Source organism: Bos javanicus, chromosome 2 (genome assembly GCF_032452875.1).
Source record: "Bos javanicus breed banteng chromosome 2, ARS-OSU_banteng_1.0, whole genome shotgun sequence".
NCBI classification, from domain to species: Eukaryota; Metazoa; Chordata; class Mammalia; order Artiodactyla; family Bovidae; genus Bos; species Bos javanicus.
The window spans coordinates 34,272,258-34,297,714 of record NC_083869.1 but is presented as its reverse complement, the minus strand read 5'-3'; the positions used below and the strand labels follow the sequence as shown (position 1 = coordinate 34,297,714).

Sequence of the window (25,457 nt, the reverse complement as noted above, 5' to 3'; positions counted from 1 at the left end):
AATTTAGATTAAATGCTACATTTCCCTCTGTTCTGCTTCATTCCATTGAAGGAGCCCCTCTCCCCATGTATCATTCCCATGCATTTTTGGTACTTTTATAGATATGTTTACTTTCATAAACTAGAAATTTATAATTAGGTGTTCAAAAGTAGGAAAAACAAAACTATGTTTTGTATAAAAATGTAAGATATCAGTCAAATAAAAACAGGTGAATATTCCAAGGAAGTACTTCTTTGAATTTCTTAAGTTGCATAGGTATATGTTTATTATAAAGACATAAGAAACTAAGATTAGAAATAAGATAACACAGTCAATCTCAAATTAGAGTCTGGAGGCTCTATATGAGATTGAAGTTGTGTTAATAAAAAGACATGACATTTTACCCGTTTGTAAGGTCGTAGATGTGATATGTTGCTGTGTAAGAGTATCTCCAAAGCTGTCAGGAAGAAAAGAGGCAAAGACAAATTATGATTCACAAGAGGCTCAGGTCAATAAGGTAGAATCATAGATCACTCAGTTCAAGGTTCAGAATTATAAAAGAACTGTTTTCACAAAGCACTAGGAAAGAGATGTTTCAATTCCAAATGAGTGTCATTTAAAGAGTTTTACTGTAGACTTCTGTGCTGTTCATCCAAATTCCAGAACTAATCTCAGCAGTGATTCAACCCTTACTCCATAAAAAGTATACCCAAAGACATTTCTTAATATAAAAAGCTTTTCTCTAACACTCTGTATTCTAAATTTGTTCCCTTTCTACTTAACCTTGATTGAAGTAAAATCACTACAATTTCCAAGTCCTGTAAGGATTACCCTGTACCTGAGTAATAATTATAATATCCCATAAAACTGGGTAAAGCTAATTTTCTCCATCATATAGTTTCTTTTTTTTTTTTTTGTCATCAATGTATCAACCTCACTTTATTTATTTATTCTTTTTAAATTTTATTTTAAACATCATATAGTTTCTTGTAAAATGCTTGCTTTTTTTGAGCATAGTTTTTTTTTTAATAATAGATATTGAAAAAATAAATAAGAGATATACAGCTTGTAATTCCTCTGGGAAAAAAAGAAAACTGCTCTTTTTTTCATTGTTTATCTGTACTGTTCAGTTCAGTTTCTCAGTCGTGTCTGACCCCATGGACTGCAGCACACCAGGCCTCCCTGGCCACCACCACCTCCCAGAGTTTACTCAAACTCATGTCCATTGAGTCAGTGATGCCAGCCAACCATCTCATCCTCTGTCGTCCTCTTCTCCTGCCACCTTCAATCTTTTCCAGCATCAGTGTCCTTTCAAATGAGTCAGTTCTTTGTATCAGGTGGCCAAAGTATTGGAGTTTCAGCTTCAGCATCAGTCCTTCCTATGAATATTCAGGACTGATTTCCTTTAGGAATGACTGGTTGGATCTCCTTGTAGTCCAAGGGACTCTCAAGAGTCTTCTCCAACACCACAGTTCAAAAGCATCAATTCTTCGGCACTCAGCTTTCTTTATAGTTTAACTCTCACATCCATACATGATGACTGGAAAAACTATAGCTTTGACTACATGGACCCTTGTTGGCGAAATAATGTCTCTGCTTTTTAATATGTTATCTAGATTGGTCATAACTTTTCTTCCAAGGAGCAAGCATCTTTTAATTTCATGGCTGCAATCACCATCTGCAGTGATTTTGGAGTTTGTCACTGTTTCCATTGTTTCCCCATCTATTTGCCATGAAGTGATGGGACCAGATGCCATGATCTTAGTTTTCTGAATGTTGAGTTTTAAGCCAACTTTTTCATTCTCCTCTTTCACTTTCATCAAGAGGTTTTTTAGTTTTTTGCCTCCTGCCATAAGGGTCATATCATATGCATATCTGAGGTTATTGATATTTCTCCCAGCACTCTTGATTCCAGCTTGTGCTTCTTCCAGCCCAGTGTTTCTCATGATGAACTCTGCATGTAAGTTAAATAAGCAGGGTGACAATATACAGCCTTGACGTATTCCTTTTCCTATTTGGAACCAGTCTGTTGTTCCATGTCCAGTTCTAACTGTTGCTTCCTGACATGCATCTGTACTGTAGTTAAGTGAACAAATCAAGTATTATTTTGGATTTTATTTCTTAAAGGGTTTTCAACCTTTTGGCAAAGAAACTCCAGCATGTTGAAACATGTCTTTCTGAAGATTGCAGGTGACCAAGACCTGGTCCACTGGAAAATAATCAGCTGTCAGAACAGTGGAGGAGGGGCAAGCTTGACTTTTCATTCTCTGCACTGAGGGAGTTTTGCATCTCAACTAAATTTGAAAAATGGCAGTTAAAACAAAAGGTTCTTGATCTCGAAGTAATTATTAGAAGTTGAATTTGAAATAAATTCTTTTGCCAGTAAAAGTAGAAAAAAAAAGTTGATTATCTTCCCTCCACAACCTCATCCAGGAAGGGGAAATTAAGTAAGGCTAAACAGTCCAGCTATGGATACTGCTACACTACACTAGGCTTTCAAAGACACAGATTAAACTGTGGTCTAACCACTGACTGTATATTATTGTGCTTGAGCAAGTGAGTTAAATAAGATACACTGTGATAGTTCCATTTTCAATAATAATAAATATTTAAAAGGTTAAAATAAGTGAGAATTGACTAGTGATTTATGATGGCAAATAACATTTTTATGATGAATATCAGTGCCCCCAAAATAAATTTTTCCCTCAGCATGAAAGTAATTTTTAATACTTGATGATAGCCAGACAAAAATACCAAATTCTGAATTACTTGTATGTTACTGTTATGCTTTGGGGATTCAACTAGAATTGCATTAATTTCTCAAATATTTAGAGATAAAGAGACTTTTGTTTCCTCTTTTATAGACCAGTCTGTGGGTTAATAGGAGATGTAATCAGACAAATCCAAATTAAATTGCCAATACCTTTGAATAATCACTTTCTAGGTATGCAAATTGCCGATCAGGTGATAAACCATAATTTGAAGCATTCACACTTTTCTGAAATTATGAAGAAATTGATTAGAATACAGAAAAAATAACAGAGCCATATACATTTATAGTTCTAAGAGAATATTATATCATTAATATAGTGCCACATATACATTAAAAGTAATTTTTTAGAAGTTTAGGTAATACCTACCATATACAAAGAAATTTACTACACTTTAAGGGATGACGGTGTGATAAATAAGATACACTTTGTGATTTTAAGAGGCTTATAATATTAAACTTGAAAATAAATAACATTATAATTTAGACAGTTTTATAAGAGAGAGGTAAATACAACACTGCAAAAATTTTGAGGAAGAAGTGATTAAATGCAAATGAGAGGATCATTTGTTGCCCAGAGAAGGAGAAATATCAGCCAAGCTTGACTAAAAGATTACTAGGCTATTGAGGGTAGAGAAAGCAGGAGGTCCGAGGGTCTAGGACAGAACAGTGTGTGCGTATGTACCATAGGACTAGTCACTGAGCTCTTACTGAGCATTGTTCTAAGCACTTTCAAATGTTCCTTTATTTAATTCTTATACTAACCCAAAGTGGTATTATTATTCCTACTCTACAGAAGAAGAATCTGAGGCACAGTGAGGATGGTAGAATGTGGAACCCCAAGGCCCCATAATTAGTAAATGAGAGCGAGGATCTGAACTCAATTTGCCTGGCCAGAAGAACTGAGTTTGTACCTCTTATCTCACGGGATACCAGTTCTACAGAGGAAGAAAAATGCTAGTAATTGAGGAGGCAAGGATAGTAACCTAGTGTGACTAGAAGAGAGAATTGGAGGATAACTATGGTGGGAGACAGCTGAGAAGGCAAGTTGGGTCCAGATCAGGTGCTCCGAGTTTGAACTCTGTTCCTTGGTCAGTGAAGAGCTGGCAGAGGTTTTTGAGGAGGAAGATGATGGTGGATACATACCATGGTGGTATTACTCAAAATGGTATATGATTCTCCTGTTTCAATATTATAAAATACTACATTATTATCTGTAGATTGATGAAGATATTCTTGTCCTTTAAACAAGAAGGAAAACAAAACTTGAAATGATCTCCCGTAGCAAGAAATATATTTATAACAAAGAAACACCTCTCTTATTTTATAGACAGACTATTTTTTTTTCCTCTCTGTCCACTACACATTGCTTTGTCAAATTTAAAATAAGTTGAAAAAAAAAAAAAAACCAGTACGTTGATGGTGGAAGACAGGAAAGGATGCTTTCCTCTACTTTATACAAAAATGCTGTATTTACCAGTAGAAGCCTTATTTTACCAGTTCAGGATGATTAGGAATAAACTTGGATTTTCTCTGCATTAATTAGTTCAGTCGCTCAGTTGTGTCCGACTCTTTGGGACTCCATGAATTGTAGTACACCAGGCCTCTCTGTCCATCACCAGCTCCAGAAGTTCACCCAAACCCATGTCCGTCGAGTTGGTGATGCCATTGAGCCATCTCATCCTCTGTCGTCCCCTTCTCCTCCTGCCCCCAATCCCTCCCAGCATCAGAGTCTTTTTCAATTATTCATTATAAGGAGAATAAACTAGTTAAAATGGCATGTTTCTTTCGCAAATATATATATATATATATATATATATATACACACATTCCATTTAGGCTGTTTTTGACTTAGTTTAAAACCTATTTATATGCATGTTATTTTCTAAAGAGAAAAAAAATATTCAATTTTTAGTGGCATTTTGGATATAAATTATAATGTACACAATTAGTTTCTCTTACCATTTGTTTGATTAGATTCATTTAACAACACACTATTTTGAAAAACTATATGCAAATATCAATTTTATGGCCCTTAAAGGATTTGTCTTCAGGGTAGGATCTGTTCATTTCTTAGATTATCTAGATTAACAATGGAATTTCTCTTTGTAAAATTCTCATGACCTCTTTTAAATAGGTGCTTATTTCCCATTCTGAAAAGCTATAGCCTATGCTCAGCTTATTCTAACAATGCATTCTCAGATTTTACTGTTCTGCTAAAACTACAACTGGCATCATTATTATTGAGCAAATCCTGTCTAAGTAGTTCTGTCAAAAATGCTTTGGTGGCCACTTGACTTACCTAAATAATTGCTCTTTTAATCCATTTCAACTAAGGTGGCTTATGTTACAATAGAGATGTGCTGGCACTAAAAACACTAAAATCACACATTTAAAAAAATGTAAAAAATAATTCACTTACCTGAAATCCAATTTGGAAAAAATGTTTTATAAGAAAATGTCCCATTTAAAATATCCTTCAGTGTGAGTGCTCGTGTTGTACTCTCTTCAGAGTTGTGAACTTTGGGGAAGGAGGAAACATATCATTACTTAAAAGAAGATTAATAACTCAGATATCTCTCAGATATCATATAAAGAAAAGATCTGCCATTGCTAAATCCTTGCTTTTTGTGTGTTTAATCAGATGCTCCGTCGCGTCCTACTCTTTTTGACCCTATGGACTGTAGCCCGCTAGGCTGCTCTGTCCGTGGGATTCTCCTGACAAGAATACTGTAGTAGGTTGCCATTTCTTCCTTCAAGGGATCTTCCTGACCCAGGGATTGAACCCACATCTCATGTCTCCTGCACTGGCAGGCAGATTCTTTACCACCAGCACCATTAACTCTTGTCCTAATGACTACCAGTGTTATTTCTTTTTTTATAGAGAGAATAATGAGGCTTAGAGAAGTAGTTTGATTGCCCGAAAGGAACATGTTGTGGGAAAAACTTGAGAAGTGTGAAGGAGACCACACTGAACATCAGAGACATTATTCTTCAGGCAGTGAAGAACTTTCAGAGATTTTTTTTAAATTTTATTTTATTTTTAAACTTTACAATATTGTATTGGTTCTGCCATATATAGAAATGAATCCGCCACGGGCATATATGTGTTCCCCATCCTGAACCCTCCTCCCTCCTCATTCCCCACACCATCCCTCTGGGTCGTCCCAGTGCACCAGCCCCAAACATCCAGTATCGTGCATCGAACCTGGACTGGCGACTCGTTTTGTATATGATATTATACATATTTAAATGCCATTCTCCCAAATCATCTCACCCTCTCCCTCTCCCACAGAGTCCAAAAGATTGTTCTATACATCAGTGTCTCTTTTGCTGTCTCGTACACAGGGTTATTGTTACCATCTTTCTAAATTCCATATATATGCGTTAGTATACTGTATTGGTGTTTTTCTTTCTGGCTTACTTCACTCTGTATAATAGGCTCCAGTTTCATCCACCTCATTAGAACTGATTCAAATGTATTCTTTTTAATGGCTGAGTAATACTCCATTGTGTATATGTACCATCGCTTTCTTATCCATTCATCTGCTGATGGACATCTAGGTTGCTTCCATGTCCTGGCTATTATAAACAGTGCTGTGACGAACATTGGGGTACACGTGTCTTTTTCAATTCTGGTTTCCTCAGTGTGTATGCCCAACAGTGGGATTGCTGGATCATAAGGCAGTTCTATTTCCAGTTTTTTAAGGAATCTCCACACTGTTCTCCATAGTGGCTGTATTAGTTTGCATTCCCACCAACAGTGTAAGAGGGTTCCCTTTTCTCCACATCCTCTCCAGCATTTATTACTTGTAGACTTTTGGATTGCAGCCATTCTGACTGGCGTGAAATGGTACCTCATAGTGGTTTTGATTTGCATTTCTCTGATAATGAGTGATGTTGAGCATCTTTTCATGTGTTTGTTAGCCATCTGTATGTCTTCTTTGGAGAAATGTCTATTTAGTTCTTTGGCCCATTTTTTGATTGGGTCATTTATTTTTCTGGAATTGAGCTGTAGGAGTTGCTTGTATATTTTTGAGATTAGTTGTTTGTCAGTTGCTTCATTTGCTATTATTTTCTCCCATTCTGAAGGCTGTCTTTTCACCTTGCTTATAGTTTCCTTTGTTATGCAGAAGCTTTTAAGTTTAATATGGTCCCATTTGTTTATTTTTGCTTTTATTTCCAATATTCTGGGAGGTGGGTCATAGAGGTTTTTAAGAAGGAAGATGAGATGAGGCTCCAACAACTCTAGGTCTTACAAAACTGAGATTGCAGACCACGCATGCTTAGTTGCTTCAGTCGTGTCTGACTCTGGAGACGCCATGAACTGTAGCCCACCAGGCTTCTCTGTCATGGGGTTCTCAAAGCAAGAATACTGGGTAGGGTTGCATTTCCTCCTCCAGGGGATCTTTCCAACCCAGGGATCTGCTCCACATCTCCTGCAGCTCCTGCATTGCAGGTGGATTTTCTACCACTGAGCCACAGGGGAAGCCCATGCACATTTGACTAAAAACTCAGTCTTTTAAGCAGTTCTTTGTAGTTCCTCACACATGCTTGACTTAGATTTCTATTGACTTATAAATGATGTATTTTAGCATCCCAATTGGTCAGGTGACATCAGCCAGAATCCCTACCTTCAGACATCTCAAGAGAGACATTAATGAATGCAGATAATTTCTTATCCTGGCTAGGGATTTTTATAAAGACAAAGTGGACCAGAAGAAAAGAAAACCACATCATCTATACAATTGACCTTGGAAATTCCAAGAGTAGAGGTTTTCCATATAAAAACTAATCTAAAGTAGTTCGCAAACCACAAGCAAAACTCAGGTGTATTTGAACCCTCCAAGACAATTATATGTTTCAAATGTGATTTCCATTCTCAGACCAAATTCATTGTAGAGCCTGGCAACAGTCTGCTACACCAGAAACTATGGTGACCAACTTCCAATCCTTCTTCACATCCATATTCCTGTCCTCCATTTCTCCTATCTTACCCCTTCTCCAGACCATCACTTATAGAACCAAAACGTAGGAAAGTGTCCTATGCCCTGGATAGGATATACAAATCTGGTATTTGCTCATGTAAAAATAAAACTGTCAAAGATGAGCTTTAACTTTATCTTCCTGCTAAACTCTTCCACAACGTTTTCAAGACTCTCAAGATAAAGAACAAAACCATTAGTCTGGACAATAGGCACTGGCTGATCTGGGATGATCTATCTCTCCAGCCCTTTCTTGCCCTTCTCTCACTACTTCTAGATTCCAAACATGCTGGACTTTCTGTTCCTCAAATATTTACTTCTTTCTCTAGAGCCATTGCACCTCGTTTCACCTTCTCCCTTCTCCTTATAACTTATTTTCAGCCCTTTGTGCTTAATAAGAGCCACGTCCTCTAGCAAGCCCTTCCTGACCCCCTGGTTTAGGTCTGGTTCCCTTGTTATACAGTACCATAGGTCAGGTTCCCCTTTCAAAGGATACTTGTCTTGGTTTGTTATCTTGTATGCATTTGAGTGATTATTTTATTCACATTTCATTACCTCCCACTGTATTCTCAAGAGAGTCATGTAAGGCCAGGGACCATGTCTAGTTTTGATCACCACCATATCCCCAGGGTCTAGAACATAATAGGCATTTAATAAATACTTGTTGAATGAATGAATACATGAAATGAAGGATTGATGGGTGGATGGATGAGATCTGTGCCCTCTTCTTTACAGAATGTTTCTACTACCAATTTCCTATACTGGGTAAGACAATCTCTGGCATCAGAGCTTGCTCACCTATAATGTAAAGGACCAGACTAGAAAATGTTGATAATACTTTCCAGGTCTACCACTTTAAATTTTGGGATTTGAGAAAAAATATGCTCTATTAACTATACAATCACATAAGTAAACTGCCATATGATAAGGTCCAAGGGACCAACTGGATAATAGCATTTTTGGAGGTTTTAACTGACTCACACTGAAGTAAGTATGCTCCAACTTTTTATTAGGGCCATGAGTTATCTTAATTTACTAAACATTATCCTGGTAGCTAGAAGAACATGAGTGACTAATGAACCCTTTTGCAACCAGACACTAAATAACTTAATGAATGAAATTAGATTATTCTAATAATCACATTTGTACAGGTACTTGGCATCCTAAATAAAGTTCTACATGCTATACAATTATTTGTAATGAAAGTGCTTCTAATTAATTAAATGATCTTGTACAAAATTCATACCACTGATTTGGTAATTCCCATTCAATGAATAAAATACCATTTTACTACAATAGCATTAGTATAATTGCTAAGTATTTTAATTTGATTTTATTTAACTTTCAAGAGTAAATTGCAATCTGTTTCTAAATAATCAAGGGAAAATTCTAGTACTATTTAAAGTGGAAATTATTTTCTTTTGAGATATATTTAATTTGTGTCTTTACAATACTGAACTTACAGATGAAAAAAATTTACCTTAGTGAATCCCTGTACTATGAGTACCAAGAAAACTTAGGTAACTGCTTTTTAAAAACTTTTTTAGTTATTAATTCAATAAATTAATATAATCTTGGTGACATCTTTTTTGTCTAGCATGAATAATGCTTTGATTATGGCTAATGACTTATATAATAGATTTTCCTGTTTAAGTATCCTTGAATATAATTTTCCTTACTTGCAATTATGTTTAATTGAGAAGTTCTTAGCTATAATTAGTCTTCATTTTTATAGAAGGTTAAATTAAATGAGCTAATTCAAATGAAACATTTAACTCTATGCTTGGCAGTCAACAAATGTTAGCTTTTGTTATTGTCATAGCTCATCATATTCTTGAAATAAATATTTTTGATCTGTGTTTTCCAAACTAATTTGGTCACTGAGATTTTAAAAAAATATCTACTAAAATCACAGCAAGGAGGGCATGACAATTCACTCCAGTATTCTTGCCTGGAGAATCCCCATGGACAGAGGAGCCCAGTGGGCTACATACAGTCCATGGGGTTGCAAAGAATTGAATGCAACTGAGTAAGCACAAACACACAAAATCACAATGTAGTGTTGCGGTCCTTTAATGGACCGGAACCTGGTGGTCTGGAGTTGCTGATAAGAAAGCAAAAGAGAGAAAGAGGCTAATATTCCCTGGATTACGCAGAGAACCAATAAAGCCCTAGGACAGGGCTTGTACCACTCATGGAGGCACAGGGCATCCTCTCGAAGAGGTCTTGAAAGCCCGGGCAGGAAAGTGAGCTCAGCAGGTTTCTGCACTCCAGAGAATTAGCCAGAGGGAGAGAGAGAAAGAACGACATGGGGTCTCTAGTGGAACAAGGGTATTTTATTAGCAGAAATGCAGGTTATATATCTTTAGTAAAGTAATTAGTCATTACAAAGGATGAAAATGGATAGTCTAATACACACAAGGTTGTTGACACTGAAAAGTCATTGAAGGGAGCCACTGAGAGGAATCCAGGCAGGTACCATTTCCCATGATCTCAGTCCTGAGAACTGCATCCAGCTCTACTTGTTCCTGGAATAGGAACTGATAAGGAACAGAGAATCCTTGAGAAATGGCACACAAAGGAAAAAAAGTACAACATATTGGATTCTTTAAAGTTGAACATCCCCTGACAATATAGGAAATGTAGTTTCAGATTAAGCTATTAGTATATAAAGGTTAATTTTTATTCTAATGTAATGGAATTCATCAGTTATACTTGGAACATCTTGGTTATCCTAGGGCTCCATAACTGAAATAGTCCAATCATGATCATAAGTACAGTTAGTACTGATATCACACATATGGATAAATAAAATTTATTAAAAAACAAGAATTTCAAATTATTTTAAAATTCCTACTCATTTTCCTTTAACATTAACAATCATGCTGATTCTTATCAGATTTCTCAAGAAAATATCAAGGATTAGTTATTTACTCTTTGTAACCTCTAATTTAGATTATCCAGGAAAGTTATGTGAGAGTAAGGGTATATGTCATATTACTTCTCAGCCAGTCATTTATTTTAAATGGGTGCATAGTAGCTATGCAACTGTGGTGTTGGAGAAGACTCTTCAGAGTCCCAAGGAGATCCAATCAGTCATTCCTAAAGGAAATCAGTCCTGAATATTCACTGGAAGGACTGATGCTGAAGCTGAAACTCCAATACTTTGGCCACCTGATGTGAAGAACTGACTCATTGGAAAAGAACCTGATGCTGGGAAAGATTGAAGGTGGGAGGAGAAGGGGATGACAGAGGATGAGATGGTTGGATGGCATCACTGACTTGATGGACATGAGTTTGAGTAAGCTCCGGGAGTTGGTGATGGACAGGGAAGCCTGGCATGCTGCAGTCCATGGGGTCACAAAGAGTCAGACATGACTGAGCGACAGAACTGAACTGATAGTAGCTATAAATGCTAATGATCTAGAGAACTTAACATATGTCACATTGACTCAATATCTGTGAAACAATTTAAATATGCATTAATTATACTGCTAATTATCATAATGATAATAAGCCTCACCAGCACCCAGGAAGAGATAAGGTGTTATACTGAACACATCAAGAGGAGCCAGCTGTATTTATCTGGAAATAGGGTTTGTGGAAATAGGGGAAATAGAGCTTTGGGATAGGTGATTACTCCTAACCTTGCATGGGGTGTAGCCAGGGGTCAAAAGGTGTCAGCCTGTCCTGAAGTCGGGCTGATTCTACTGAATCAGATGGGGGAAAATTTACATTAGGCATTCTTTTCTTTCTGCTTAAAATGACCACACGTTCACAATAGAATAATGTACCTGCTCTAAGATGATGGATTAGATCACATATTAAGAGTTATAAAACATGTACTTAGAATTTCCAATCTAATCTCTGGTTCTTTGTACCAGCTAGGACCGTGTTTGGCATATAGTGAAAGAATAATAAATATTTGTCGAATGAAAAAATAAATCAACTGTACAGATTTTATTTTAGGTGTGTGTTTTTTTTTTAACTAATCCTCCCCCAAAGATACACCTGCCCTTACTTTTTACCATCCTGTCCATGTTGTAAATTTCATATATAAACTCTTCTACCTGGACATCATTTTAAAATATATCAAAATTTTGTCCTTGGAGTTAGCTGGAGCACTTGTTTGAAAAACAGATTCCTAGTTCTTATCTCAAATCCACTGATTCAGAATTAGGGATAAGGCCCTGATTTTCATTTTTGTTCAAGCCCCACTGGTGAGTCTTCTTCAAAGAATCCAAATTTAGTGATTTCACTGAATCTACTTGGTTCAGTGTTCTCCTGTACCTATCAGTTGAATTTCTCACAGCCTATGAACTCCTGGTAGGTGGATGGGTCTGGCCTGCATAGCAATTTACATCTCATGGACAGACTCCCCACAGCTAATGTTGATCATGGCTTTCAAGGAATGTTCAAAGTCTCTTGTAATGTTTATGTCTCTATTCAGTCCTCTTGCTCACCGCCAGATGGATTCTTCTTTAGGTACGTTCTCTCTGCTGACTTCTATTTGTGTTTGTATGTGTAAATCAGTATAAAATGCATCACTATGGCATCAATCACACCAAACAAGTTCTAGTCACCTAAAAAATTGAATGCGTGGATTTTCATTACTTTTTCTAAATAATGTTTTAATATTGAATTATAATCTCCTGATTATTTTGAAAGTTTAGTTTTGCCATCTGAAATTTTTAAACTCAAAGTAGTTGAGCAGAAGTATAAATGAATTCTGAGAGCGTATCATTCTTCCACTGGTAACTGACACTCGCTTAACACTTAATTCCTGATAGTGCCCTTAGAGTCAATTTGGCTCATCTTTACAATTACTCATACACTGCTTAAACACTCTAATTAACAATAATTATTTGCATTTTCAACTTAGTGAAACAAAGATGGCAATTATTTCAATTACTAATCCAAAAAATTACAATTCACAGAAATAATTCACAAGTAATGATTCACTATTCTCCTAATTCTTTCTTAAAATTTTGTATTTATTCTTTATTAGGATTCTGTTTTTGTCATTTAATTTTCTAGTCTTGAAAAACTGACAATAACTGTCAGAGCAGAGACATCAGATGTCAGTTCTAATATTCATCATAAACTAAATGAGAAAACATGGTTTATTATAGTGGGCTCATACATGGCTGGTAGGTCTTTTTGTTCTCACTTTCATACTGATTTTGAAACTGATGCTTATGAGGCCATCTCAGCGGAGTGACATGGACTTCCAAGCACACTGCATCTGTCTCTCTGCTTGCTCTACAATGAGACTGTCCTCAATAGGCAGTATGTCCAGCCATCGCATCAAGTCATGTTTATTTCTGGCGTGAGCACCACAGGAGTAAATGCTGGAAATAAAAGGGTGGGGAACAAACTATTTAAAACTAATATTACATTTGGGCAAAGGCTGACAATTTTGAAGAAATGGGACTGTGGTAGCTTTAGACCAGTAACAAAAAGTGTTATACTAAGTTCTATGTATGGGGCACTCTACATGTATAGTCCTATGAAACGCTCACAGCAACTCTCTGATACATAAGTACTATTATCAACACCATTTTGAAGATTAGGAAATGGAAACTACAGAGTTAAAATAACTTGCTAATATATAACAGAGCTGGGGTTTAAATCCAGCTCCATCTGATTTTAGAGACTGGGCGCTTTACCACTACCTTTTGGTTTAAAGTGAATGCACACTGTAATAAAACACCAACAAAACAAAACAAACACAAAAATCCAACAGCACACAAGGGGAGGTAGGATAATTATACTTCAAAATGAACATTAAGAGAAAATGAGACAATTTGATCTTCGTCAAATATTAGCAAAGAGGTTGCTATAAAGCTTTTAATGTCTCACTGAAAAATATAGTAGCTCTTGGTTTTGAAAGAATATTGCAAGGTTCTTTCTGTAGATAACACTAAACAATATAAGTTATTCAAAGGAATTGTCAGGTTTTTAAAAGTTCATTTTGTGTATTATGTTATTTTTGTGCTATGTTAAATGGGGCTTCCCCCCCCCCCATCCCCGATCTCTAGAGCAGTAAGGAGCTTCCCAAGTGGCTTAGTGGTAAAGAATCCACCTCCCGATGCAGGAGATATAAGAGATGCGGGTCCAATCCCTGGGTCAGGAACATCCCCTGGAGAAGGGCATGGCAACCTACTCTAATATCCTTGCGTAGAGAATCCCATGGTCAGAGGAACCTGGCAGGCCACAGTCCATGGGGTCACAGAGTTGGACACAACTGAAGTGACTGAGAATATATGCATGCACCATGTTCTTATGCTTTATGTTGACCATACCCTGTGATCTTTACTACTTTGCGTGCATGCTAAGTCACCTCAGTCGTGGGAGACTCTGCAATGCTATGGACTGTAGCTCACCAGGCTCTTCTCTCTGTGGGATTCTCAGGGCATAAGTACTGAAGTGGGTTGCCATGCCATCCTAAAGGGGATCTTCCCAACCCAGGAATTGAACCTTCATCTCTTAAGTCTCCTCCATTGGCAGGTGAGTTCTTTATCACTAGCGCCATATGGTGTTAAATAACAAATGTTTTGGTGACCCTGAAGATGAAAGTAAACCCGGTCTATATTTGAAGGACCACTCGGTCTCCTTTGCCATCTCATCTTCCTCTAATCTCTGTTTTAAATTGTGGTGTAACTTTTATTGAATTTACTTGGATTTCTTCTTTGAATCCTAGATGATATTTCCACTTGTGTATTTCACAAGCACTTCAAAATCAGTATGTCTAAAGCTCAGAAAAACAGGAATTCCATCCTGCTGCTCCAGATTTCTCCAAGTCAATGGCACTATCATCCACTTCGTTGTTCAATTCAAATACCCGTGATTGATCTTTGCCTTCCCTCTTTGCTTACCGCCTTTGTGTAGCACCCAGGTCTGACAATTCTATGTCCAAAATCTCTCTCTACCCTCTCTATTTCTACTACAACCTCCAAGGCCAAGCTATGTCTCACTAGGTAGGCTGTAATGGATATCTGTTTGCTACACCTGCAATTTCATTTCTAGTATTTCACTGCGGGTTTTTTTGTTTTTTGTTTTTTTTGGCCACATCTCTTGGCACCCAAGATCTTAATTCCCTTGGATCAAACCTGGGCCCCTTGCAGTGAAAGCCCACATTCTTAACCACTGGATCACCAGGGAAATCCCTTCATTGTGAATTTGAATCACATTTTTCTAATGACTAATGATGTTGAGTCTCTTCATAAGTTATTGCTTACTTTCCAGTAGTTATGTATGGACATGAGAGTAGGACCATAAGGGAGGTTGAGCACTGAAGAATTGATACTTTGAACTGTGATGCTAGAGAAGACTCTTGAGAGTCCCTTGGACAGCAAGGAGATCAAACTAGTCGTAAAGGAAATCAATGGGAAGGACTGATGCTGAAGCTGAAGCTCCAATACTTTGGCCACCTGATGGGAAGAGCCAACTCATTGGAAAAGACCCTGATGCTGGAAAATAAAGACGGCAGGGGAAGAAGAGGGTGACAGGGAATGAGATATTTGGATGGCTCACTGACTCAATGAACATGAGTTTGAACAAACTCTAGGAGATAGGGAAGCCTGGCATGTTGAGTCCATAGGGTCACAAAGAGACACGGCTTAGTGACTCAGCAACAAGCACAATATCTTCTTTAGGGGATATGTCTGTCCTTTGGCTTCCCAGAAGCTGCGGGCTTCTCTAATGACTCAGTGAGAAAAGAATCTGCCTGTAGTTCAGGCAGATTCAGTCTTCCATTTCAAGATAGCTATTCTTGACCCTTTGTATTTCCATGTGAATTTTGGAATCACCTTATAAATTTCTGCAGAAAGTATGGTCTGGGATTTGGATAGGGGTCATATTTAGTTTGCAGACATATTTAGAGAATATTGCCTTCTTTAAAATGCTGTTTTGTGATCTATAAATATAGGATTTATTTTCATTTATTTATATCTTTTTGTATTATTTATTGCTAATGTATAGGAAAACGATTTACATATATTAATCTTGTGTTTTGCAAATTTACTCAACTTGCTTGTTAGTTCCATTATTTTTTAGTGAATTCCTTAGGATTTTCCATAAACAAGATCATGTCATCTGTAAATATAGTTTTGCTTCTTCCTTCCCAATCTGGATACTTTTTCTTTCTTTCTTTATCTAATTGCCCTGGATACAACTGCCAAAAAGTGAAAGAGAAAATCTCTCAGTCATGTCCAACTCTTTGCGACCCCATGGACTATACAGCCCATGGAATTCTCCAAGCCAAAGTACTGGAATGGGTAGCCTTTTCCTTCTCCAGGGGATCTTCCCAACCCAGGGATCAAAACCAGGTCTCCCACATCGCAAGTGGATTCTTTACCAGCTGAGCCACAAGGGAAGCCCATACAACTGTCAATAAGACATTTAATAGAAATAAGAACTAACATGCTATCTTATTCTTGATCTTAGGGAAAGAGCACTGACTTTCACCAGTGTGATATTAACCCTGATTTTGTGTGTGTGTGTGTGGATGCCCTTTATCAGATAGAGGAAATTCCTCCTATTTCCAGTCTGCTGAGTGTTTTTATAATGAAAGGGGGCTGTATTTTGTTAAATCCTTTTTCTGTATCTATTGAAATCACCATATTTTTTTTTGGTCTCTTTTTCTATTAATATAACTCATTATAGTAATTGATTTTTGGATGTTAAACCTTATATTCTTGGGATAAATCTCACTTGATCTTGGTGAATAATCCTTTTTATACATTACTGGATTTGGCTTGCTAGTAGATGATGAGGGTCTTTCCATTTATATTCATAATAGATATTGGTCTGTAACTACTATTGGTCTGTAACTTCTTTACTTGTAACGTAAAGAAGTATGGTTTTGGTATCACAGCATCTGGCCTTAAAGATGAATTGATAAGTGTTCTATTTTATAGTTTGAAAGAATTTGTGAAGGGTTGGTAATAATTCTTAAAATGTTCTCTAGAGTTTACCAGTGAAGTCAACTGGGCTTGGGGTTTTCTTTGTGGGAAGTTTTAAAATCATTAAAACAATTTTCTCAGTTGTTATAGTTCTATTCAGGTTTTCTGTTTACTCTTGAGTGAATTGTGGTAGTTTTTATCTTTACAGGAATTTGTTCTTTTCATCTAAGTTGTCTGATTTTTTTTTGATATACAGTCTTTCTAACCTGTTCCTTTAAGGAGTACTATCTCATCAGTTTTTCTACCAAGTATAAAAACCATAATCTGTTGGAGAAAATTTTAATTTAGATATGAAGCAACTCTATTTGTTTATTATTCACAGGGATAAAGGTTAATAAGGATTGTAAGCTATTCCATTTTTACTACATAATTTTTGTTAATTCACAAGGATACTGAAATAAAAAGTAAGTTCTTTGCTTTACATAAAATAAGCAGTAAGTAAATAAAAGACTCATTAATATTGATTATCCCATGGAAATATTATTTTAATTTACCCTAGCATGTTCCTAGATTTTAAGGCTCAGTTTGACTGTCTCTTGTTGTTAAAAAAACCTTTAGCCTTGATTTCATATTCCAAATTAGAGCTTTAGAACCTGTTTTTTTCAAGGTGTATGCATGACTGTAAATTCTTGTGTAGTTGTAACACAATTCACTTTGGAAATCAGAGACAGGTAAACTCCTCTGCAATATGGGAATCATCCAAAAACTTGGACTGTTTTCAAATTATTTAGAATTTGACAAAACTCAAAAAGAATTTGCCAAGATTCATCCTCTGTGACTTTAAAATCCAAGAGCAAAGTAGAGAAATATAATCTGCAAGGCTGATATTTACACTCAACTAAAAACTCTTTTAGGTCCATGAACTTTCTGAATCTTTTATTCAGCCCTTTAGACTTCCCCATATTTCCTCCAAAAGAACAGTGAATATTCTGTTTCACAGTTCTGAATGTTGATACTGGGAACATTTTAAGCCTTAAAAACAAATTCACATCTCCTCTGATGATAATTTGGTCTCACATATATCTTACTTTACAAAAAATTGTTGTTGAGATTACAGTACTAGTAATAGTTACAATAATAGTAATAATAACAATGGATTTCTGCTGAAAATATAGGCATTCTAAATGATACTTGTCTTTATAAAATATTGATCCATATTCTGTCTAAATCATCTGTGAATTCAGATTACCTTCTGAAATAATTATATAAGGTTATTACTTACCTAAGCAATCACTATAAATTTTATAAATGTGTATGTATACTCATAAGTCTATATGCATATATTTTTTTTTTTCCTGTGTTCATTGGGTACATAATTTTGGCCGCACAGGTTGAACTTCCCAGGTACTTGCCTACGTCAGAGACTTTGTATCTGCATTTCCCTCTGCAGTGAGGATCTAGCCTCCAGTTTGCATCCTTCCTGTCCTTTAGGTCTTGGCTCAAATATCATCTCAGAGAAGCCTTCCCTAGCCACTTTTGTTATGAACTGAATTTTGTCCTCTCAGAATACATAAATTGAAGCTCCAATCCTCAATGGAACTGTATTTGGAAATAGGTGCTTTAACAAAGTAATTATGATTATACAAGAACACACAGCGGAGCCCTAATCTGATGAAGCTAGTGGTGTCCTTACTGAAAGAGGAAGAGATACCAGGAAAGCACATACACAGAGAAAAAGTCATGTGAGGACAAAGCTTAAGGCATCCATCTACAAGCCAAGGAGGGAAGCCCCCAGAAAAACTAAACCCAGTTACACCTTGATCTGAGACTTCCAGTCTCCAGAACTGTGAGAATAGAAATTTCTGTTATTCAAGCCACCCAGGCTTTATTTTGTTTTTTATTATTATCACCCAGGTGATATTTTGTTATGGCAACCCTGGATGTCTAACACAGCCCCACTCCAGTTGTCTTCTGTAGCACTTTTACAAATTTTAAATATTCTATTAATTCACTATTTACTTGTTTATTGTCAGACTGTCCTTTTGTAAGGTCAGAGAATTTTCATTCATGCCTTATACCTGTGCCTGGTATCTGGAAGGTACTCAATAAATAACTGTTGAACAAATAACCAAAGTATCCAAAAGCCACAGTGGACTAGGCATTATGGATAATGGATAACTATGGGATGCTAATCTCTGTTTTTTTTTTTTTTCTTAATTCAGTAGATGGTTATTTTTAATCACAAGAGGAACACTATAACTTCTTCAGCTCACGAGTTAAAAATCCAAGTGTTTATAGGAGTCAAGTAGATGTTGTAAGTGAATATGTTACTTTATGCAAATAAAACTGAAAGTTTTTCTCCATTTTCTATTTTATATTGGGGTACATAGCAAACTGGAGAATGCATTGCCAACCTAAAGACAACACCTGCTTCTGAGTCAACTATTCCCATGGGCCCAATGTTGTCAGATCTAATATTTAAAAAGAAGTAAAAAAAAAATCTATATTTTTATGTGAAATCTTATGATTTAAAAAAATTGACAACTAATGAAAATTTGTATAAAATACTGCAGGCCAAAACCAACAATAAAAAAATAATAAAAGGAAAAGTATGCAGAAGTCGACGAGAGGCTTTCAAGGAGATCTGAAGCTACGCTAGCTAAAGGTGGAGCTCCTTTCAATGCAGGCACTGGAGGCCCTGCCCAGAAGAACCCGACTTCTCCACACTATATAATCTCTCTTTTCTTTCTCCCTCACTCAGCCTTAGTCTCTACTCCCATCCACCTCAGCTTCCTTTTCCTTTCTTCTTCATTTCTTCTCTCCTGCTTTTGCCTTACAGCTGCCAGTATCCTTGCCTTGCAACCAAAATTCCTGAAAAAATTTGTTTCTGATCCAAAAAGGTGGACGATAGGAACACGGGTGCTACTCAGGGATAACTGCTCCCTACTCTCAGACTTAAGAAGAGCGTTGTTGAGAAAAAAAAAAATACATCACACAGAGGGAGCTGTCATCTTTGTGAACTAGGATGGAGAACACAATAAGATGCTTGCTACCATTTATTAAGCTGCCACAAAATGTTAGCAATTTTAGAAAAAAAAATAGTTAATGTTTATTGAGTGTTTGCTCATGTAGTGAACTCGATACTCAATTGAAATCAAGAAAAGTGCAGATAGCTCCCCTAAGTCCTTTCACAAATGTTCAGGAATTCAGAAACTGTAAATCATGAAGCAAGGCCATATAGAATTTACTTGCAAAATTCTGGAGCCTCTGTTACTTTCCAATTCTAGCTTTTGCTTGTCTGACTTTTGTCACTTCTGCATATCTCTTAAACAAAAAAGTCTTGTGTTTGTCTTCAGGGTTGGTGAAAATGAGGGAAAGATGAGAAGCTTACTTTCTACTCTTGGTGTGGTTGTATCTTCACATAGGAAGAGGAATGATGCTTGGGAAGAACCTCAAGAGAAAAAATAGACACAGGAGAAAAGAAAAGGAATTGGTTGGAGGGGAGTAAGCTGAGGCCAATGAGGACAGCTTGAGTCTAAGGTGTGGGAACTCACACGTGTTTCTCATTGGGTAAAAATAAAAAATGGGAAAATTAGGAAGTCCCCAAATAGTTATCTGTTATTTTTATGATTATGTGAGTGAGCTAGATGGATCTTTCTCATTTTATCACCCCATTACCCTATTTGTTCCTAAAATCCTGCCTAATCCCCCCAAAGCTCTTTTAATTCTCAGACTGATGTTCCTGGGACCTACCCTCTCCTTGGAAAAGCCCTTCCTCTGCTTATTTCACTTAGACCTAGTGATTTAAGTGACCCAGTGGTCTAAGTGAATGCCTGATTCCACACTGGTGGTAATGACTGAGCATCCATACTGCGTTCTTAATCATGCTTTCAGACGAAAGTCTAAATGCAGTACCCTTATTTCCCCAACTAGCACAATGATGGGCAGAGGTGAAACTCAATTAACTGAGTGGGACTAACGAGTGGGACTTCATTTGTTTATATGTAACAATGATGAAGCTGAAGCTCCAACACCTTGGCCACCTGATGCAAAGAGCTGACTCACTGGAAAAGACCCTGATCCTGGGAAAGATTGAAGCAGGAGAAGGGGATGACATTGGATGATATAGTTGGATGGCATCACTGACTCAATGGACATGAGTTTGAGCAAGCTCCAGAAGATGGTGAAGGATAGGGAAACCTGGCGTGCTGCAATCCATGGGGTCACAAGGAGCCAGACATGACTGAGCCACTAAACAACAAACAAATGAACGAGTGTCTGGTAAGTGGGTCTTTACGTTTCTCAAAATGTTCTCACTTTTATATACTATAACTGTCATATATTTCTTACTGGAAATAATGACTCAAATTCCAAAGTGCAAATGCAACTCACCCTTGCCTCTAGACATGGAGGCAGGTTCGCCATAAAATCCACACACTTTTCCTTGACTTTTTTTTAGGCCACACTGAGCAGCATGTGGGATCTTAGTCCCCCTAAAATCCACACACTTGTGTTTCCCGCACATTTGTTTCTGATGGAGCAAAATGTCCATTTCAAGTATTGGGGAGTTTCCTTTAAAAATTAGGTGTTCAATGGAGTATTACTCAGCCATTAAAAAGAATACATTTGAATCGGTTCTAATGAGGTGGATGAAACTGGAGCCTATTATACAGAGTGAAGTAAGCCAGAAGGAAAAACATAAATACAGTATACTAACGCATATATATGGAATTTAGAAAGATGGTAAAAATAACCCGGTGTACGAGACAGCAAAAGAGACACTGACGTATAGAACAGTCTTATGGACTCTGTGGGAGAGGGAGAGGGTGGGAAGATGTGGGAGAATGGCAATGAAACATGTAAAATATCATGTAGGAAACGAGTTGCCAGTCCAGGTTCGATGCATGATGCTGGATGCTTGGGGCTGGTGCACTGGGACGGCCCAGAGGGATGGTATGGGGAGGGAGGAGGGAGGAGGGTTCGGGATGGGGAACACATGTATACCTGTGGCGGATTCATTTTGATATTTGGCAAAACTAATACAATTATGTAAAGTTTAAAAATAAAATAAAATTGGAAGAATAAAAAAAAAAAATAATAAAAATTAGGTGTTATTTTTGCATGTATTAGCATTCAAGGGATCAATAGGATAGGACCTAATCCACTGCCTGACCACTGCTGCTTTGAGGAAAACATGGGCCCAAAATGAGGTGAGACACTGGTCTGAAAACAATTTTAACTTGACAAAGTACAAAAAATACAGACTCACACAATCTCTTTCAATCAACAGCCTCAGAATAATCTTGTGCTCGCAGAGAGGAATGAGTATTGAAGATCTACACTGAAGACATATTGCCTTTATCTTATTGGTTAACCTTCTCATTTTGCAATTCTGTGAAAATCTCATGAGCATTCTTAATTTTTCAAAGTATTTTCCTATATTTCATTTTTAAAGCAATAAATAATTCAGAACTCACACTTTCTTCAGCTAAAGGCTTGCCACTGTTCTTCCATTATTGTCAGTTAGCTTTTAACCAGAGGTATTTCCCACTTCAGCTATCATAAGTTATCACAAGCTATCATAAGCTTTTAATGTTGGTGCAAACATTTTTCCTTTCCCTAGACTCCAAAGCTAGACATGTTATTATTGTACATTTTTCCTGTTTTAGATCGTAAGCTTCTTTACATAGTTTCATAAAAACCTATGTCCTTGATATCACAGAAAGGTTTATAAACAAAGTCTTAATTTAAATCCAAACTAGTCCCAACATCAGTCTCCTGAATTTCAGCAAAGTGAGATCAATGTTATCTAAGCCTGTTTAAAAAGGGTCAATTTAAAAACTAAACATAATGCTTGCTTAATAATATTTAGTCTTCTAATTTTATTTTCTTGGCTTTTGCATCTAGAACAACAATTTCACTTTTTCTATGCAGCTATTCCTGAGATCTCTATTCTTGACTGCCTCCCTAAATTTTTGGAAAGACTCATAATAAAAATTTCCATAGATTCTGTTTTAACTTTTCCATTCTTACTCATCTTTACTTTCCATGAGGCAATCCAATAATGAAAAGCAATGTTAGTTAAAAATACTGTCTCTAAAGGCCTGTCAAAGCTTGGAATTTAGCATGTATTTTGGAGAGACGTCGGGGTGTTACAGAGAGTGCTCGGGTTTTTCTATTGCAGAAGTAATACTGGAAATCTCTTGCTACTTATGCCTTCAATTCCTCAGTGATTCTGGTTGCTCAACAACATACCTTGGAGCTTATATGTCTTCTTAGAAATAACAGAGTTACTTTGGAAAATAAGCACTTAGGAAATGTTCAATCTCTTGTCACCATGCACTACTGCTTTTTCCAAACTGTTCTAGGCAGACCGAGCAAAATAGAGAAAATTCTTACCTCTTGAAGGACGTAAGACAATACACATCACCAGTAAAGCAAGCACGGCAGAGGTGGCAACTCCAAATACAATTTTTAACCATGTCTACATAAAATAAAGAAAATTAGACATATGAATGGTTTCTGCTAAATAGTAGAAATGGCAAGATTTTGTTTACATTTAAATCCGCTTTCTCCCTCCCCATAAAGCTTTTGATTGTCTTCCACTGATCTGGCTATAATTGCTGGAATTCTTCCAGCCCTGCAAGGAGAAATGTTTCCACAGTATATTTAGAACAATTCCCCTATCCTAACTCACTCCAGGAAGTACATACTTATGTACAAATCCTCACCTTCTAAACAACAGAAAACTCTTGATTGTGCTCAACTCAGCCAGCCCCCATCATTTAGCAGTATCTGAGGCTACATATACTAACCTTCATTTTTCCAGATGTTTTTGAAAGTTAGCTAATTCTGACTTCAGAGCGTGGGTCAACAGATCTGTGAAAACCGTTGAAAGAAGCAGGTCTGTCTTCGTAGTTGGAAGTCGAAGCTAGGGCAAGTTTTTTTTTTTTCTTTCCACGGACTTTCGAAAACCGTGCCAAATTTCAAAAGATTTCTGTAAAATTAGAAACAGATTTTGGGGGCGTTCTTGGCCTTGAAATGAACTGTGAGTGGCTCAAGGGAGGTTTTATAGCCTTCTTATCCTTGTAAATTCTACACCAACATCTGCTTACGTTGACATACAGAGGTTTTTTTAAAATATTTTTTTAACAAGTTTAGGTTTATGTTTCATTTTCTTCTAGAAATCACTTATGAATCATATTGGAAAGTCATGGGGTTTTGGATAACCTTTCTATTTGCAACCAAAAGAAGAATTTAAAATATAACTTTAAGGTGTGTATAATATACATATATCTAACTTTTAGCAGAGGAAGAAGATTAAAGCCACATAAGATTTTATAAGACAGACTCCATGTTACTGCAATTTTTCTTTCTCTGGGAGATTATGAGGTACTGCAGACAGAAATGTTTTTCTTTCAGCACAATTTCTTTGTCCATATAGCACCATATGCACTTTCAGTAAATACAGAAGTTTAAAAATTCAACTGTCTAAACCCACGACTGCTTTACTTTAAAGAATTAAAATGCCATCTGGTGAAATTTAGTATGGGTTAGGTGTGTATGCACAGGCCAGAAAGATGGAAAGATCAGTAAGAATAATTTACCAGCAGACCTTTGAAAGAATGAACATGGCTTTGCAAAAGTGATATTTTTGCTTCCTTCTCAGAATATATTCTGAGAGAGAACAGTAATTATAAAGCCTTTAAAATAAATAAAAAGCATTTGAAAAAAGAAGTAAGTCATATGTATAATTTCATTTTGGCTAAATTTGCATAAATCCCAAGCAATCGGTCAACCTGACATCATCTGACATCAGTCTGAATTAAAACACACACACGTCCACATGCACACACATACCAGTTTATTAGCGTATGTTGGCTGCTTCAATGTAACTCCTTTGGATAGATTCTGTTGTTCCTCATAAATACAGTTGTTAACCTACTGTGTGTTTTTTCCCCCACTCATGGGTCTCAACCTGACTAAAACAAACTTCATGGTGAACTTTCATGGATTTTTCATGAACAGTAATGAGGAAATGTTTCTGAAATCATTTGCTGTTTGCTTTAGTCAACCGGTCTGACTACCATGGAAGGTTTTCTCCAGCAAAGCGCAGGACAGTGGCTTGTGAACTTCCTTTCAGACATTCTCCAGACATCCCTCCCTGAATTCCAGCCTTATGAAAATTCTGTTGAGGAAAATGAGTCATGAAGCACTTACTGGCAGCGAGATGTAGCCACCCCAGGTTGGAGAGGCGGCCCTCCCTCCTTTGCAGTTGATGGGGCCAGCTCTTTGCAAACTGGAGCAATCATTGAGATAAACATCCAAGTTGTGCTATATACATGTAGGCATCTCCGTGTGCTTGTGAAATCCTCAAATTCAAGATAAAAGCCACCAGCCAGGTTCCAAATGAACTGCTGCTACCATGTGGGTCCTCTCACATGTATTGCCTTCTTTGGAAAGTTCACACAGCGCATTCTCAGAAGTTCTGTTCCAGCTGCCAAGGCTCCAAAGTCTCCAAGTGCTTTTTAGTGAGTTATTTCCACGACTTTACATCCTGAAGAGGAACTGACTGTAGTAAATGATTAGGGCATAATTAAAATGGTTACTCTTGGCTTTAGCAATTAAAAATGTACTGACATGTGACTTGCCTGGGTACCACTTAGGACTTCAGTTAAGTGTGGGTGTCTATAAGAAACTCATTTGACAGAATCTAAGAAGAAATCTGAGTGCTTTAAGAAGAAAAAGTTTTGACTGAAACTTTTAGTGAGAAGGGAAAATATGAGGCTAAAACATGTTTCTTTAATTTTGTTTGTT

General features: G+C 36.8%; 1 protein-coding gene across 5 annotated transcripts in view; it reads right to left on the bottom strand.

Moving 5' to 3' along the window:
* The window catches only part of FAP (fibroblast activation protein alpha), a 79,694-nt gene extending 54,544 nt beyond the window's left edge, over positions 1-25,150 (bottom strand). Inside the window, exons 1-7 of one of the 5 annotated variants that reach the window (XM_061436720.1) lie at positions 24,861-25,150; positions 23,456-23,637; positions 23,040-23,124; positions 5,172-5,270; positions 3,896-3,990; positions 2,903-2,977; positions 384-436 (exon numbers count right to left, since the gene is read on the bottom strand). In XM_061436720.1, coding sequence (XP_061292704.1) covers positions 384-436; positions 2,903-2,977; positions 3,896-3,990; positions 5,172-5,270; positions 23,040-23,124; positions 23,456-23,461 — 413 coding nt within the window. In that variant the 5' untranslated portion in view covers positions 23,462-23,637; positions 24,861-25,150. Of the gene's footprint in view, positions 1-383; positions 437-2,902; positions 2,978-3,895; positions 3,991-5,171; positions 5,271-23,039; positions 23,125-23,455; positions 23,703-24,860 lie in introns of those variants that run through there. The other 4 variants (XM_061436729.1, XM_061436749.1, XM_061436740.1 and 1 more) reach the window with 4 other exon arrangements.
* Between the last annotated feature and the right edge of the window lie 307 nt (positions 25,151-25,457).